This window comes from Protopterus annectens, chromosome 1.part2 (genome assembly GCF_019279795.1).
Source record: "Protopterus annectens isolate FY-2018-M chromosome 1.part2, PAN1.0, whole genome shotgun sequence".
Lineage (NCBI taxonomy): Eukaryota > Metazoa > Chordata > Ceratodontiformes > Protopteridae > Protopterus > Protopterus annectens.
In genome coordinates this window covers 522,187,308-522,203,236 of record NC_056727.1, presented here as the reverse complement: position 1 = coordinate 522,203,236, position 15,929 = coordinate 522,187,308, and the positions used below count along the sequence as shown (strand labels likewise).

General features: G+C 39.4%; 1 protein-coding gene across 7 annotated transcripts in view; it reads right to left on the bottom strand.

Moving 5' to 3' along the window:
* SLC8A1 (solute carrier family 8 member A1) overlaps positions 1–15,929 on the bottom strand; it is a 2,780,038-nt gene that overhangs the window by 129,882 nt on the left and 2,634,227 nt on the right. For all 7 annotated transcript variants that reach the window (XM_044057347.1, XM_044057374.1, XM_044057383.1 and 4 more), the window contains one exon: positions 5,928–6,203. In XM_044057347.1, the coding sequence (XP_043913282.1) occupies positions 5,928–6,203 (276 nt within the window). The remainder of the gene's footprint in view (positions 1–5,927; positions 6,204–15,929) is intronic.

Here is a 15,929-nt window from a genome sequence, read left to right as displayed (position 1 = left end):
CGAGAGGGTCATGGATTTGGTGGGGTGTGATTTGTTGCATTAGGGTAGGAATCAAGCAACGTGTTACAGTTTAAAATGTAAAAAAAAAATTTCCAGTATGTAAAACAAAATTAATGAAGATTTTTTTTTTTCCTGTTGTAATAGTCTCCGTCTCAGGATTTCAGAACTGAGGTGCTTTAGTAATCTACATTGACTGTAGCAGCTACTCATGTAGAAAGCATTTACTACAGTTTAAAATGAAAAAAAAAAAAAACAGTATCAGTGTTGCACTTACATTTTCAGAAGAAAGGAAAGGGTGGACATTATGTTACATGACATCAGAATGGTGATTGACTTGGTGTAATGACCAATTTTGTATAAAGTTCTAGAAAGGGTTGAATTTTGCAATTCTTTCAGCAGATGAATGAGGACTCTGCTTGTTAATCTGAGTTCTGTGATGCACAAATGTTTTCTGCTATCATCTTACCTGCCATAAAAAGGACGAAAGCGTAGATATCATGACTTTGAAGATGTGGATAAGTGGATGGCAATACTGATTATACTGTGAGACTGAATGGGTGATGAAGAGATGGGGACAGGTGTGTGATGAATGGGAGGACACCTCTGGAAATAACACAGATAGTAGATGCAAATGTTATGGGATGGGTAAAAAAGTGGCATGCTAAGGTCAGTTGTAATAATACTAGAAAGATATTAAAACACAAAAGAGAGAAAGCTCATAACCACCATGGCATAAAACCTTTAATAAAGCAAATAACAGACAAGCTGTGACCTTTAGTGGAGAATACCATCAAATTCATCTGCTAACACTAGAATGATGAGAGGAATCATTTGTGTTGTGCAAAGGAAGTGAGATATAAGTGACGGCTGAGACTTAGGGGCAGAGAGAAAGCTGATAAAACAGAAAGTGTTGATTTAGAAACTCAGTTTCTCTCCCTTCTGTGTGGAGTCTTATTGTTCCAGTCCTTTTTTGGAATCACTAGTTTCTTTTCACACTCCAAAGACATGAAAATAGGTGAAATGGTGAGCCCCTAAATTTCCTACAGATGAGTGTGATTGAAATGTCTTTCTGTGTGTGTCTTTATTTAAATACATGGTGAGAGGGCTGTCAGCTTATGCAATGACATCCCCTCCAAGACAACATTTCTGCTTTAATTTCATTGTCATATAGGAAAGTTGCTGGCGTCACATTTTTGGCAGGATAATAAGGATATTGGAAAGCTGAACGAATGAATGAATGAATGAATGAACAGAAGTGGTTAGAAGTGTTCTCAAGTCTTACATGACAATAGTGAAGAAATAGCAAAGTTGTCTGGAACAGGCGAGAAGGACGAGGGAGAGAACAAGGCACTGAAAAAGGGAAATAATCAGAGGAAAGTGATGGAACATTTAATACATTAATGAACTGGTGCATTTGTGGCAAGGTTTTAATAAAAAAATCATAAGGGAAAATTGTGGCATATATTTGCAAAGACAACAGATGAAATTATTATTGTACTAAGTAAGAGAGGTATAGCATTCTGAGAATAAAGAAGCATATATTAAAATGTTTTTTAAATTAACATAAAAATGTCTGCGATAGCAGCATATTTTCTGTTTATACCATCATGGAAACAATAAATCTGATTCATGAATTAAAAAGTGAACCTATAGTTAATACCCCTGTATGTGCATGTCAATGTGCCAAAATATATATAAAAAGATTGGAGCACCATAAAGGTCATATCCAGTGTGATTTGACTAGCCTAAATATCTGCCATCCCAGGTAACAGAATATAAAGCAGTTTCACAAATAGTCATCTGACGTGTCAGTTTTAAGATGTCATCATGGGGCAAATATGTTGTATAAGTCCACTATAGTTACATACAGAAATTAATAAATACTGTTTTATTTAATCATAGCTTACTAGGGGTAACATTCACAATAGCTCATTTATACCTCACTTATTGTTTGTTGTCATTTTCAGCAATCAGCTTTTTTATGATATTCAAAATATGTAATTACAATAAAATACATCTTTTTACTTCACCGCACAGTTCATTCTGTCATTTCAGTAGTTTAAAATAAGACTCTGTGTTGCATTTCTGGATAACCTGCATTGGAACAAGAGTAACATCTTGCACTACCTGGATGAGAAGTTCATTAAACAAAGAAGTGAAATACTGACACCCTGTGCTACAGCAGATGACAGTGGCATAAGACTTGATAATGGTACCAGCCATGCACATGGACTAGTATATGGGAAATATAATTTTATGTCAGGTCATAGGTTCATAGGTTCATAGGTTGGTACTAGGCTATCGGCCCTAGGGCCTATGCAAGCCTAGCCATAACAATTCCCTGGATATTTCTTCCCATAATATTTACTTCTCCAGGCCCCTGTCTAGCAGGGCGACTGACATGATCCCCGGGGTGAATTTCCTATCTCCCATCCAATCATCAAGGTTCCTTTTGAAGAGGGCCAAAGAGGCGTTCTGCTTAATATATATGGGCAATCTATTCCAGAGTATGGGGAGTCTCTGGGTCAGGAACCTATCCCTCTAGCATGTTTTGTTCATTGTGATGACAAGGTTTAGATCCCTGGAGCGTGTGGCTCTGAGGGATTGGGATTTCTTTAAGCGGAGCATGTCAAACAGCTCAGGGTTTGACATGGCCTTGTATGTTAAGCAGAGATCGCCTCTGAGTAGATGATATGCCACAGAGTATAGCTGGAGTTTTTTTAGACGGTCAGTATATGGCATCTGCTTTAGGCCTGTGATTTTTTTAGTGAGGTATTTCTGTGGCCTTTCAAGCTGTTGCAGATGTCTTGTGAGGTACATACCAAACGGGGCATTATACTCTATAATGGGTCTAATGAGGGATGAGTACAGTGGGACAATGACCTCCTTTTTTCTGGATGAAAAGCCCTTAGTGATGAGGTGTGCCACATAGAAGGATTTCCTGATTGTTGTGGCAATGTGGTTATCGAAAGTGAGACCACTGTCCACCTGTGTCCCTAAGTCTCTCATCACACTTTTGATGTTTAGTGTCCTGCCACCTATGTGGTAATTCATGGGTACATGTTTTTTTCCAAAGGGGATAACTATACATTTCTTAGCATTAAGCTTAAATCCATGGCTCTGGCACCAGGCATTTGTTTCTGTAAGGCCCTTTTGTAGAATATCCACATCATTTGGGGATTCAATAATGGCTCCCAGTTTGCAGTCATCTGCAAACTTTGTTAGCCAGAGTCCCTTAGTGTTGGCCTGTACTTCAGAGAAGTAGATGCCAAACAAGAGTGGTCCCAGGACTGAACCCTGAGGTACTCCACTTGTCACTTGTCTGGAGCTGGATTTGGAGTCGGCTACTTTTACTGTCTGGGTTCTGTCAGTAAGCCAATTAGCAACCCATCGAATGACATAGGGATTTATGCCCAGCTTAGTAAGTTTATCTATGATTCCAGAGTGGGGGATGGTGTCAAAGGCCTTGGCGAGGTCCAGATAGGCTGTGTGGACTGCCTTACCCTCGTCCACAGCTCTGGAGACTGATTCGAAGAAGTCAGTCAGATTCAGGAGACAAGATCGGCCCTTCACAAACCCAAACTGGGTGGGGTCTAATGTTTGAAGGTTGCCAATGTCTTTGTTTATAAGTTCCATGATAATGAGTTCCATGCCCTTGCAGATCAGGCTTGTCAGACTGATGGGACGATAGTTCCTGGGATCCAAGGTGGACCCCCCCCCTTGTGGAGTGGGATAATTGTAGCTGCGCGCCACTCAGTGGGCACGAAGCCTGAGGTGAGGCTATGATTAAACATGACACTTAGGTGAGGTGCCATTTCATTTTGTAGTTCATGTAGTACACAGCCTGGGATGTCATCTGGTCCCATGGATGCTGTATTCTTAGCTTTGGAGAGTGCAGTTTCTACCTGTGTGGCCATGATTATCGAAATTTGGCAATCTTTTGGTATTGAGATGGGCCCTTTAGGGGGTGAGAGTGAGGTGAAGTTGACATTAAATCGATCTGCCAGGATATTGGCAATATCCTTGGGATCAGTATATTTAATGCCATTCTGTTGTAACTCAGAACAGATCTGAGCATTGCCATTTAGATTCTTGACATAACTATAGAATGCCTTGTGGTTGTCTTTGGAATCTTTGGCAATTTTATTTTCGTAACTAGCTTTTGAGGATTTTATGAGGGATCTCAGCTTCTTACTGAGGCTGGTGAGGGGGTTTTTTGCATCCTGGGATTTTCCTCTTTTTTGCAACAGTTTCTTCCTTCTGTTGTATAGTTTGTTTAAAGCAGGGGACCACCAGATTGGCTTTCTTTTTTTGGAGAAGAGCATCTTGGTTCTATTTGGGATGGCACGATTCATGCACGAGTGGATGTGCTCGTACAGTGCCTTAGTGTAGGATTCTGCAGTCGAACTTCAAGATCCCATCTGCGTGGGTGTTATGAAGTTTGTCACTTCTGACTTCAGTAGCTTGAAGTTGGCTTTGGAGAAGTTTTTTAAGGAGGTTTCCTTACTAGGGGGTGGGGGTGGAATGTGGATGTCAAAGGTGATTTGCTTATGGTCAGACCTGACCAATGAGGGGGTGACCACTGGTGTGGAGCATCAATCTCCCATGTTGGTAATGACCAGGTCTAGGATATTGGAGCCCCTGGTGGGACAATTGATTAGTTGATCCAGGGCATTGGAATTTATGAATTCCAAGAACCATTGGGAAAAGGAGTTGGTACCTGAGTAGTTTTCCCAATTAATGGCAGGGTAGTTGAAATCACCCAGTATTAGGGTGTTTGTTTGTATCTTAATATTTTCCAGTATGTTTAGAAAGGTGTAGTGAGAATCTTGGGGCATGGTTGGGGATCTGTAGCAAGCTACAATTTGGATTGCAGTCTTACCTAGTGTTAGTTGCACCTGGAGAATTTCAGATGCATTGTGTTGGGCAACTAGCCTGGAGGTGTGAATATCCTTGGTGAATATGGACACTCCTCCACCTTTAATGTTTCGGTCCTGGTTTTGTGGCCGAAAAGTGTGGTAAGAATTGTAGCCTGGTATTGCAGGGGTGCTCTCTGGAGCCTTGAACCAGGTCTCAGCTACTGCACAGATATCAATGTTCTCCATTTTTAGGAGTGCCTCGAGAGAGTGCATTTTGAGGTTTAGACTTCTAGCATTGAGTAGCATTACCTTCAGATTTTGCCTGTTTCTATTTGTTACGGTGGTGGTTTTATCCTTTGAACCTTGCCTAAAAAAGGCACTATAGGGGTGGCAAGAGCTTTAGCCAGTAATCTGAATCCCAGGTCAAGAAGTGTTATGTAAGTCCCCCGCCCCATGGAAAGTCAATCTTTCATTTAGTTGTGTGTAAATCCCAAGCATCCAGTCCCAGAATCCCATTGCCCTGCCAATAGTGAATTAGTGCATGGCATGTTATTATCATAAGGTAAAACATTGTTTTCAAACCCTAACCGGTAATACAAACTATGGAATACTTTCTGAAGTCACCTTAATATCTCAGAGACCTCCAAATCATATTGACTTTTCAAAGCTGCTCTTTGCCAAGTTGATCTTCCTACATGTTATACCTTAGCATCTCATGATATAAAAAGACAAGTTTACTTTTCAGGACATAGATATAAATCAGAGTGTCATGCTTAGTACAAACAGTAGCATTTCACAGATGGGAAGATTAAATAAAATGTACAGCCAAAGAGATGCTTTTTTTAATCTCTGTTATTGTCTTCTGCCACTGTACTGTATTGTGAACGTCTAGTCTGAAATGAAACATAAGCACAGTCTGCTGGTGCAAATTACTAAACTCTGTTATTCCAAACCACTCAAGAAAGTAATACCTTAAAAGACCAGTAACAGCCAAGTATCTTTTGCTGCAACCTTGAGACTGCATACAGAAATAATCACTCTAAACAACATAAAATTGATATTGCTTACCTGGCACAGAAGTCCCTAAGGCAACAAACACTACTGCTGTCACTGAATCTTTTAGACCAATGGTGCAACCAAAGTGAGAGGCCAAGTCTCCAATAACGGCAGTCAAGAGTCCAATCATAATAATAGAAACGATGAAGCAAGCCCAGCCATTCCAGTATTCAGTAGGAGGAACGAAAGCAAAGAAGACTTTCCAAAAGACAGTCAGGAAGTGCATCACATAGTCAAAGCAAGAAGGTAGTTTCTCATCTCCACATTCTTCATCTTCATCATCTTCACCTGAAAAGTAAAATAATATGATAAAAGTTCTGCTTGACAAGGTGCTACCAGTTCCTATAATTCAAGTGCACCTCATATAAAACTTCTTATGTGACTATGTTTTTGTATGCCTGTGGTATTGGGCCTCAGTACACCCTTGGGCAGGCATTATTTCCACAATACACCATGTCGGCCATTATTGCTTGCATAATGCCTACTGCAAAATGAGTCCAACCTTTCAAGGCAGCACATTAAGCTGCCATTGTGCTCAGACTGCAAGGAAGCTAATGGATGCTATTATTTTGTGCTCGATAAGTAGTGCTTTTGCTGTATAGACTGTGTAAAATTAAAATAAACAGAAAATGTAAAAAAAAAGGCAAAAAAAAAATTGAGTTTGTGTTTATGTCTATGTGAGTGTATGTATGCATGAAAGTGAGAGAGAGAGGAAGCGAGCTAGAGAGAGAGAGAGAGAGAGAGAGAGTGAGTGAGATGGATTGAGCAGTTAAAATTAAAAAGTATGCATACCTCTCAAACTCTTAGTTCAAGGAATGTGGATAAAGACTAAAATAAAGGGGGCGGACAAAGACTCAAAAATAGAAACACATTTAACATTGATGCTATAAAATTAAAACGTTGCGCTAAGAAAATTATTTGTTTTAACATGCATTTAAGGAAATAAAGTCTGAAACTCAAAAGTGTGTCATTATCTAGTAACTTTAATTTCCAATGATTTGCCAGCAAGCCACAAATTTTATGAGCAACAGACCAAAAAAAAAAAAAAAATCTGGACATTCTATGAAAATCTTATATTTTTGATGTAAAATACTTCCTCCAGCACCATAGTCACACAAACTGTTTTACATCCAAAATATAAAAGAAAAAAATAATATAGTAATAAAAAAACAAACTAGTAAAACAAAACAATTTTACAGAGAGCCCTTTCTCTAAGAGCAATGATGCTCTGCAGGGTGTGTGTTACCACATCGTGCCTCAGGACACCCCTGTATGTGCATTATTTATACAGTAGCACGACCTCTTTTGGCATTATTGCTTGCTTAATTGTTTCTTGACTTTTATACTGTTTTCTTTATGTGTGCATATGATGTTTTGGGGTGTATGGGATGGGAAACAAGCACAGAAGGGGAATACCAATACAATAAACCGAAGACAGGAAGTAATAAATCCTTGATCGCACAATATTTTCCAGTTTAACATGCACTTAGATACATTATGACATTAATGCCAACATGATGTGTTACTGAGCATTTCTAAAATGTGCATGTATACAATTGGGAACATCCTGATTCAGTACCAACATTTCTCCAGCATTAAAACAGTAAACTCATGGAGCTGAAATTAGAATCACACCATACAAACTGCTAAGTGTATGCTCTTCTCATTATATTATTCCAGTTATCTTGTTTGTTTTTTTTTTTTTTCTTCATTTTTAAGGACTTCCTTCTCTTATTTTTTCTCAGCTGGGAAACTATTTTTGACACTACAGTGGCAAATGAAACTGTTTAAAAAATTATCTATTTGCTAGACCTACAACTCATATTAAAAGTGATTCCCTTTTGAGAATAACAATTGTTTATGGTGGATCAATCAGTATAATATGTGTTCCTCTGAAGTATGCTTCCTGCAGCTTTGAGCTCGAAGCATAATTACACTTTGTAAGCTTGATTTGTGAACCAGAGATCCCTCCTACCCAAGGTACCTTTAGAAGTTTCTTTACGACAAACAATCTACTCCTAAGTGATGCATTTGCAAACTTCAAATCCCCACCAATCCCAGTTAACTATACTGAATACATGTAAAAGTACACCACCACACTATATCAGCATGCAAACTGCTACATAGATGCAGTTGTACCCCACATGAACAAATGCAGGGCAAACCTGTAAAACAAACCCACATACTGGAACCATAATATTAACAAACGTTATAATAAAAGAAAATTAATTTAGATCAGAAGTAAGAAGAGCAATTCCTAGAATGTTAGAGTGCTTTTTACTGAAATAAATAAACAACTTAGGAGTTAATAAAATCCACCAAAGTCAAGTCTGAGGCTACAATGGCTACCCAAGCTAAAGACAATCAGAAGGAATTTTTTTAGTTATGTTTGTTAGCTCAAAAGCACAATGCAGCAATACACTGAGCTGATGGTGAATGATGTTACCTACACTGAGACTAATGATATCGCTAATGTACTGGCTAATAAATTTAGCTCTAACTTTAACCCTTTCTCCCCTCCATCTGTCCCTAGGGATATACGTGGAACTGTCGCCCTCCAGCTATCACACAAGACCAAGTCCTAAAAGTGCCATTAGAACTAAAAACACTGCATTGGTGGAGCCTGACAATATCACTGGATGCATCTTAAATAGCTTGAAGCATGATTTAGCCACACCCCTATCAGCACTGTTCAGTCTCAGTCTCCTTACAGGTTTAGTAACTAGTGAATAGAGAACAGTTACAGTCATTCCCCTATATAAGGGAAGACCTTCCACAATCCAGGGTAATTACAGACCCATAAGTCTGACCAGCCTCATGTGCAAAGCCATGGAAAAATATCATGGAATTAATCAATCAGGACATAGTTAACCTCCAAACACTGGACCTGTCTCTGTTTGGATTCGTCAAGGGCAAGTCATGCTTACTCAGCGTAGTGGATATTTCTGAAAAGATCTAAAAAGGTAGCTAGAGAGACAGAGACTGGAATATGGGAAAGAAGGCTTACATGGAGGTGTAGGAAGACATAGTTCCTTTTCCATAAAAGCAACTTTAGTGCTTTGTGTGGTTCAGCTGTGTGATTATTTAGCATTATGATGTTTGATTCTCCACTTCTGTTTCTATAGCAAAACCTCATCAGAATGGTGGTCATTAATAAATTATCCGTGGTCATTAATGAATTATTCTCTGTCTTTATTACTCCTATCCATTATGACCACCATGACAACTGTTCATACTAGATTGATGGTCTTGATAAATTCACTGCTGTTCACAAGCAACAAGAAAAAGACCTACCTCTATGGCTCTAGACCACTGATAGTGTGGCGACAGTTAATGGGGTTCCTTCAGGCAATCACAAGGAAGGAGCAAGAGGCAGCACCGGCCTTTTTCCATTTCCAGTCATAGTCTTTTTGTATGTCTGATTTAGGAAAATGGCATATCTACAATGTCACTTTCTAAGCATTTGTTCTCTGAAACAGCAGCTATCTATCTAAAAGAAATAGCCAGGGAATTGTTATGGCTAGGCTTGTATAGGCCCTAGGGCCGATAGCCTAGTACCAATCTATGAACCTATGAAACCTAAAAGAAATAGAGACCAAGGGAAAGACTTGCAGTTTGTTCACCAGCTCATCTCAGATACAAAAGAAGCAGATCAGCACACTGCAGAGAAGAATGACTTTACTTACCGAGTCCTTGTATCACATCACCCAGTGAAACATACTGGTCTTCGGCATAAATCATATGACATATAGCCCAGACAGGACTGCTCTGTCAGCATTTTGTTTTACTCAGGACTGTGGAAAGCAAATCTATCTTTCCAAGATTTTTTGGCGATCAGTTCTCCTGATTATTCCCTAGAATTAGTAGTATTTATTGTTTATTTTTTTCTTCCCTGTTTTGAGAATACTGATTCAACCTGGGAGCAGCCCCAGACCTTTGAATATCTATAGAATTCTTCATTATTTCTCATTATACAACTGTTTGAAATTAAAGGTTGGGAGTGCTAATTCTTCTGTTAAGAGACATACTCTCAGTGTTTATTCTTATCAGTTGGCTATTAATATATTGTATTTGTAAGCAATCAAAATTTCTAAAAAGCCCCACTGTGCACAGACTAGCTAAATCCTAGACTAGCAAACATTTATCAGACTGGGCTTGTTAAAGGGCAGTGACCTACACATTTGAGGTAGCTTTACTACATTTTCCCAGTACTTACCAAAACAGTCCTCACCATTAGTCACTATATCGACTGTTTTTAATAGGGAATTCATTTTGATTGCCGTATTATCTCTGGCATGTCCTATTGGCATTTGGCTTTATTCTCCAGTTTTAGTCATCTGTTCCAGTACATTATGCCAACCTAATTGCAAGTATCATTAAAAACATGGGAATCCCTGATCCCTTCCCCTTGGACTCTTGGCAGGGATCCCTGCTTTCCCCGTTCTTTTTTTTCTTTTGACCAATGAGCCATTGGCATTACTAATGCAATCAATGTGAGAATAAGTCAGGATGTAACTGTACTTTTCATTAAAACAGATGTTAGGTCTCTGCTTAAATCCTTCATGGGGAAATATTATTTCAGGCTCACATATGGAGGAAGCTGGACTTAACCCTTATTTATTTATTCCATTTATATCATAATCTCACCCAGAAGCATATTATACATTTTGCTTTCAATCTCTTGTGGGTTGAGTTTTCCTAGGCAGTCTGACAATACTGGATTGTGCAACCAAAAACCTAATTCTATTTATGTTTAACTCACAGAAGGTTGTCCTAATATTTTTTCCTCTGCTCTCCTGTGATGTTTATGTTAAAACTGTTTAACTTGGTTGTGCCTGTTAGAATTATTCACTGCACATTATGTGTACAGCAGTTGTTGCCATCCATATTGCTCCAGCTCTTTAAACTATGCATGTTTAGGTACTCTCAAAAAGTTCTTCTGTTATTCTTTGACCATTAGAGGTCAAAAATGTTTCTGACTTCGAATTATGAATTTTTGTACAATGTTATAAAAGTCCCTGCAACAAAAAAAAGAAGAAAAAAATATTCCAAGGCATATCTAATGAAGTGACACAATTATTCTCCCACAGTCTGTTATCATAAAAGCATGGCGGTACTACTTCATGGTCTAATATTTCCCACAGGTTAAGTTAATGATGGCATGCCACATGGATCATCCTTGAGGTGCAAACACGCTAGCACTAAGCAGTAACACCTTTAGGATTCTTTGGGTTTTATTTACTATGTTTGTATGTTTGTCAATTTTGCATTGCCTTAAAAAGGCTCTAAGAGGGTAGGTAAAGTTTTAGCAAATATTCTGAACCCTAGGGGAGACAGGTGAATAAATATTCTGAACCCTAGGGGAGACAGGTAAATAAATATTCTGAACCCTAGGGGAGACAGGTGAATAAATATTCTGAACCCTAGGGGAGACAGGTGAATAAATATTCTGAACCCTAGGGGGGACAGGTGAATAAATATTCTGAACCCTAGGGGGGACAGGTGAATAAATATTCTGAACCCTAGGGGGGACAGGTGAATAAATATTCTGAACCCTAGGGGGGACAGGTGAATAAATATTCTGAACCCTAGGGGGGACAGGTGAATAAATATTCTGAATCCTAGGGGAGACAGGTGAATAAATATTCTGAACCCTAGGGGAGACAGGTGAATAAATATTCTGAACCCTAGGGGAGACAGGTGAATAAATATTCTGAACCCTAGGGGAGACAGGTGAATAAATATTCTGAACCCTAGGGGGGACAGGTGAATAAATATTCTGAACCCTAGGGGGGACAGGTGAATAAATATTCTGAACCCTAGGGGAGACAGGTGAATAAATATTCTGAACCCTAGGGGAGACAGGTGAATAAATATTCTGAACCCTAGGGGAGACAGGTGAATAAATATTCTGAACCCTAGGGGAGACAGGTGAATAAATATTCTGAACCCTAGGGGGGACAGGTGAATAAATATTCTGAACCCTAGGGAAGACAGGTGAATAAATATTCTGAACCCTAGGGGAGACAGGTGAATAAATATTCTGAACCCTAGGGGGGACAGGTGAATAAATATTCTGAACCCTAGGGGGGACAGGTGAATAAATATTCTGAACCCTAGGGGGGACAGGTGAATAAATATTCTGAACCCTAGGGGGGACAGGTGAATAAATATTCTGAACCCTAGGGGAGACAGGTGAATAAATATTCTGAACCCTAGGGGAGACAGGTGAATAAATATTCTGAACCCTAGGGGAGACAGGTGAATAAATATTCTGAACCCTAGGGGACAGGTGAATAAATATTCTGAACCCTAGGGGGGACAGGTGAATAAATATTCTGAACCCTAGGGGAGACAGGTGAATAAATATTCTGAACCCTAGGGGAGACAGGTGAATAAATATTCTGAACCCTAGGGGAGACAGGTGAATAAATATTCTGAACCCTAGGGGAGACAGGTGAATAAATATTCTGAACCCTAGGGAGACAGGTGAATAAATATTCTGAACCCTAGGGGAGACAGGTGAATAAATATTCTGAACCCTAGGGGAGACAGGTGAATAAATATTCTGAACCCTAGGGGGGACAGGTGAATAAATATTCTGAACCCTAGGGGAGACAGGTGAATAAATATTCTGAACCCTAGGGGAGACAGGTGAATAAATATTCTGAACCCTAGGGGAGACAGGTGAATAAATATTCTGAACCCTAGGGGAGACAGGTGAATAAATATTCTGAACCCTAGGGGAGACAGGTGAATAAATATTCTGAACCCTAGGGGAGACAGGTGAACACCATCTTTGCAATGCAAAGTGTTTTGTTAGCCATGTCCTCCCATGCTGACAGATATTGAATTCCCCTGGAAAGACACCAGAAACTAAGCCAATTATTGGAGTCAGTCATCTTTCCTTGGTGAAGGCAGTACCTGCCTGGGACATATCCAGGGAAGTACGTCTCAGGTCATTAAATGCCCACAGGGACTATGATAGAATCATACTGGTGTCTGTGGTGTAGCTACTTGAGTGTGTGCATAACTTGGCGGATCCTGGCAGATAAGCAACTGACTGCAATCTTGTCCTTGTTCATTCTGATGAGTGGGGCAACTCCTTTTCATATTTTTTTTGTGTTACGATCTCCTCATATTGTAATGCAATTTAACTGTCAGATCCCATTTCCATGCTCACTGCTTAGTATTCTATGATTTTTAAGCTTCTGTTTTGTCTGCATTTCATCTCATCAATATGAATATTTTATAACGCATATAAAATAAATGCTGCTGACTTGAAAACAGATTTGACTAATAGCATTTCTCACTCCAGATGACTATGTCATATCAGCTGTGAAAGTGCTGCCCTTCAATGTTGCAAGCAATGATGTCTGAGGAAGACAACAAGTTAGTATAAAAGGTTTACACTAGGAATTAACCTATAGCATGCAATAAAATGCAGGAGAAATTGTCAAGATGGCTGAACCATAAGGAGGGTAATAAGAAGTCTCATTAGAAAATGGGACAGGTTCACAGCTTACAACAACAGTCCACAGAAAAGAGAACAGAAGGCTCTGACTATTCTTCTTCACATGCTTTGTCTTCTTTTATTTGGTTTCTTGATTTTTCATCCCCTGGTCTCACTTAAATGAACTGGAGACAGCACTGGATCATTGGGTAGGGATACAAAGAGATTCAGTTTTGCCTATCCTGGTTGGGTGTCAAGTCAAGATTTGGATTTTCCAGTGATGCCAGACCCAGATATCAAAGCAGCCCAAAGACAAGGACCCCCACCCCCCAACCTGGTTATGGTTACCTCCAGATATGACCAAAAATCTTTCATTGTTAGGCAAAACCTGTTTTCCTTCAAAAGAGAACTATTTTATTTAATGCCAGCCTAATAAAGAACAAGCTAGACAGGGTCTTGGATTTCCTACATGAGTATGAACTGACTTTTATTGTGAAGACCTGGCAGGATGAACATTTTGATCCACATCTTGAAGTTTCTATCCATTTTGGGATATTGTATTCTATAAGCAGGCAGGAATAAAACAATTGGATATGAGGTGGCCATTTGCATGCCTTTTATTTTGATATGGTCTAGCAAGACATTGTTCTATCGAACTCCTTTGAGTATTAATTGGGGTCAGATGTCAGTCCTGCAAAGAACACTAAAATTAGTTGTTCTAAATGCTTAAATCTTACCTGTGATATAAACAGGACCTGCTGGAAGGACATGTATGTATCCCAAAGAATACGATTTCTCTGAAACATGCTCCCTATTCATGTCAAGCAGATATTCCCCCTAACCCAATTCAAGTGTCTTCTTCTTCTTCTTCTTTCGGCTTTTCCCGGTTAGGGGTAGTCACAGCGGAACTCCAGTCTGCTAATGATTGGCAGTAGATTGTTACAGTGCCGAGGTGCCAGCTCAATGCCCAACCTTCAACGAAGGCATGTGTAATTTGGACAATTGGATGGAGAACAGGAAATTCATCCCTGGTTTGGTACCTGGGTCTCTAATTGGCACAGGCAGCCTGTTAATGGTTCATCTCTCAGGGCCCTGCTTGTAAACATTTCATCTCCCAAGCCTCTGTTTGCACTTATCAAGGGTAGCTGAGGTTTTCAAAGATTTGACATGCATGGCTAGGCTTAAAAAGGTCCTTATGGTCATTAGTCTAGCACACACCTATGAATCTATGAACTTATAAATTCCAGATTTCTCCTGATAGGCAATCCAGCAGGTTACCTTGGCATTTTTCTGTAAGGATTTTAAGATTTCCTTCTAAGCCTAATTCTTGTCCCCCAACCCCAGTAATTAATTATGACTAACTTTAATATTTGGGTCGACAGTGAGAACAGTAAACTTGCCATCTAGTTTCTCGCACTATGACTCATAAATGTGGCCATTCATTGGACTTAATATTCCAACTTGGCCTTGATTCTATGGATTTTATAGTGGAGTTAGTACCTTCATCAGGTGACTTTCTTGTCCATTTCCAGTTTTGCCTACCTAAGTCTTCAGCTCCATATATGGAACTGGTCTCTTGTAATATAAGGAGGATTAATGGATAAATGGTGTCTCCCTTACTTGACCAGCTTTTTGAGAAGATCAGTATGGAAGACCTTAAGTCACCCATTGTGGTCAACAATTTATCCACTTCAGATGCTCTGGATATCCATCTTTAAGACTGCATGCATCTTAGGGCTGCTTTACAGATAGAGACACGAGGATATGACCATGAGTTGCATTAACAGTATTGGCCTTGACAGGGGTTGGTGTGCAAGTACCCTTCTCAAAGACAAGCTTAGACTGGATAAGAATTTTGCTGTTTATCTAACAAAGGCCTCAAATAAGAAGGCACAATTTGTGTCCATAAGATTTCCTTTGTATTTTATTGTCAAGCTGAACAGTTCTGGGTGGTTAGTGGGTTGTGCACTAGCCTGCCTTACACCTCAGATGATTTTTGCCTCATATTATTATGAATAAGTCACAAGATTTTTTGTTGTTAAGCTTGCCAAGGTAAGGCACTCCCCAGCATCACAGGTTCACCAAATGTGTTTTTCAGTACTTCTTGTGAATTATCTTTACTTTTGGGCTGAGTTTAATTTTGTGAATAACAGTGAGGACAAGAATGCTTTATCTGTGCATCCTATCTTTTGTGTGGCCTGGACTCCTGTTCAATGAACGTTGATTTTGCCTTCCTTGAATTGCTGGGCCCATTTATTTTTCAGATTACATGAGTCTCCCAAAAAGTGTGTGTGTGTGTGGGGGGGGGGGTATCATGTTATCATGTACTGTATCTTTAAAAGAGGTATTCACTACTGAATATATGATAAAAAATGCTGGATCTAAGCAGTCTGGAGAATTTCTTCTCCCTCACTACTCTCCTTTTTACTGTAATGTTAATGAAAGTTTTATTATGCTCACATATACCTCTTTTCTGCTTCTCAAGACCTCTTGGGCCCTTGCCAGTTCAGTTTTAGGTCTAAGCACAGTATTAAAGCAACATTCATTTGACTGTTCAATGA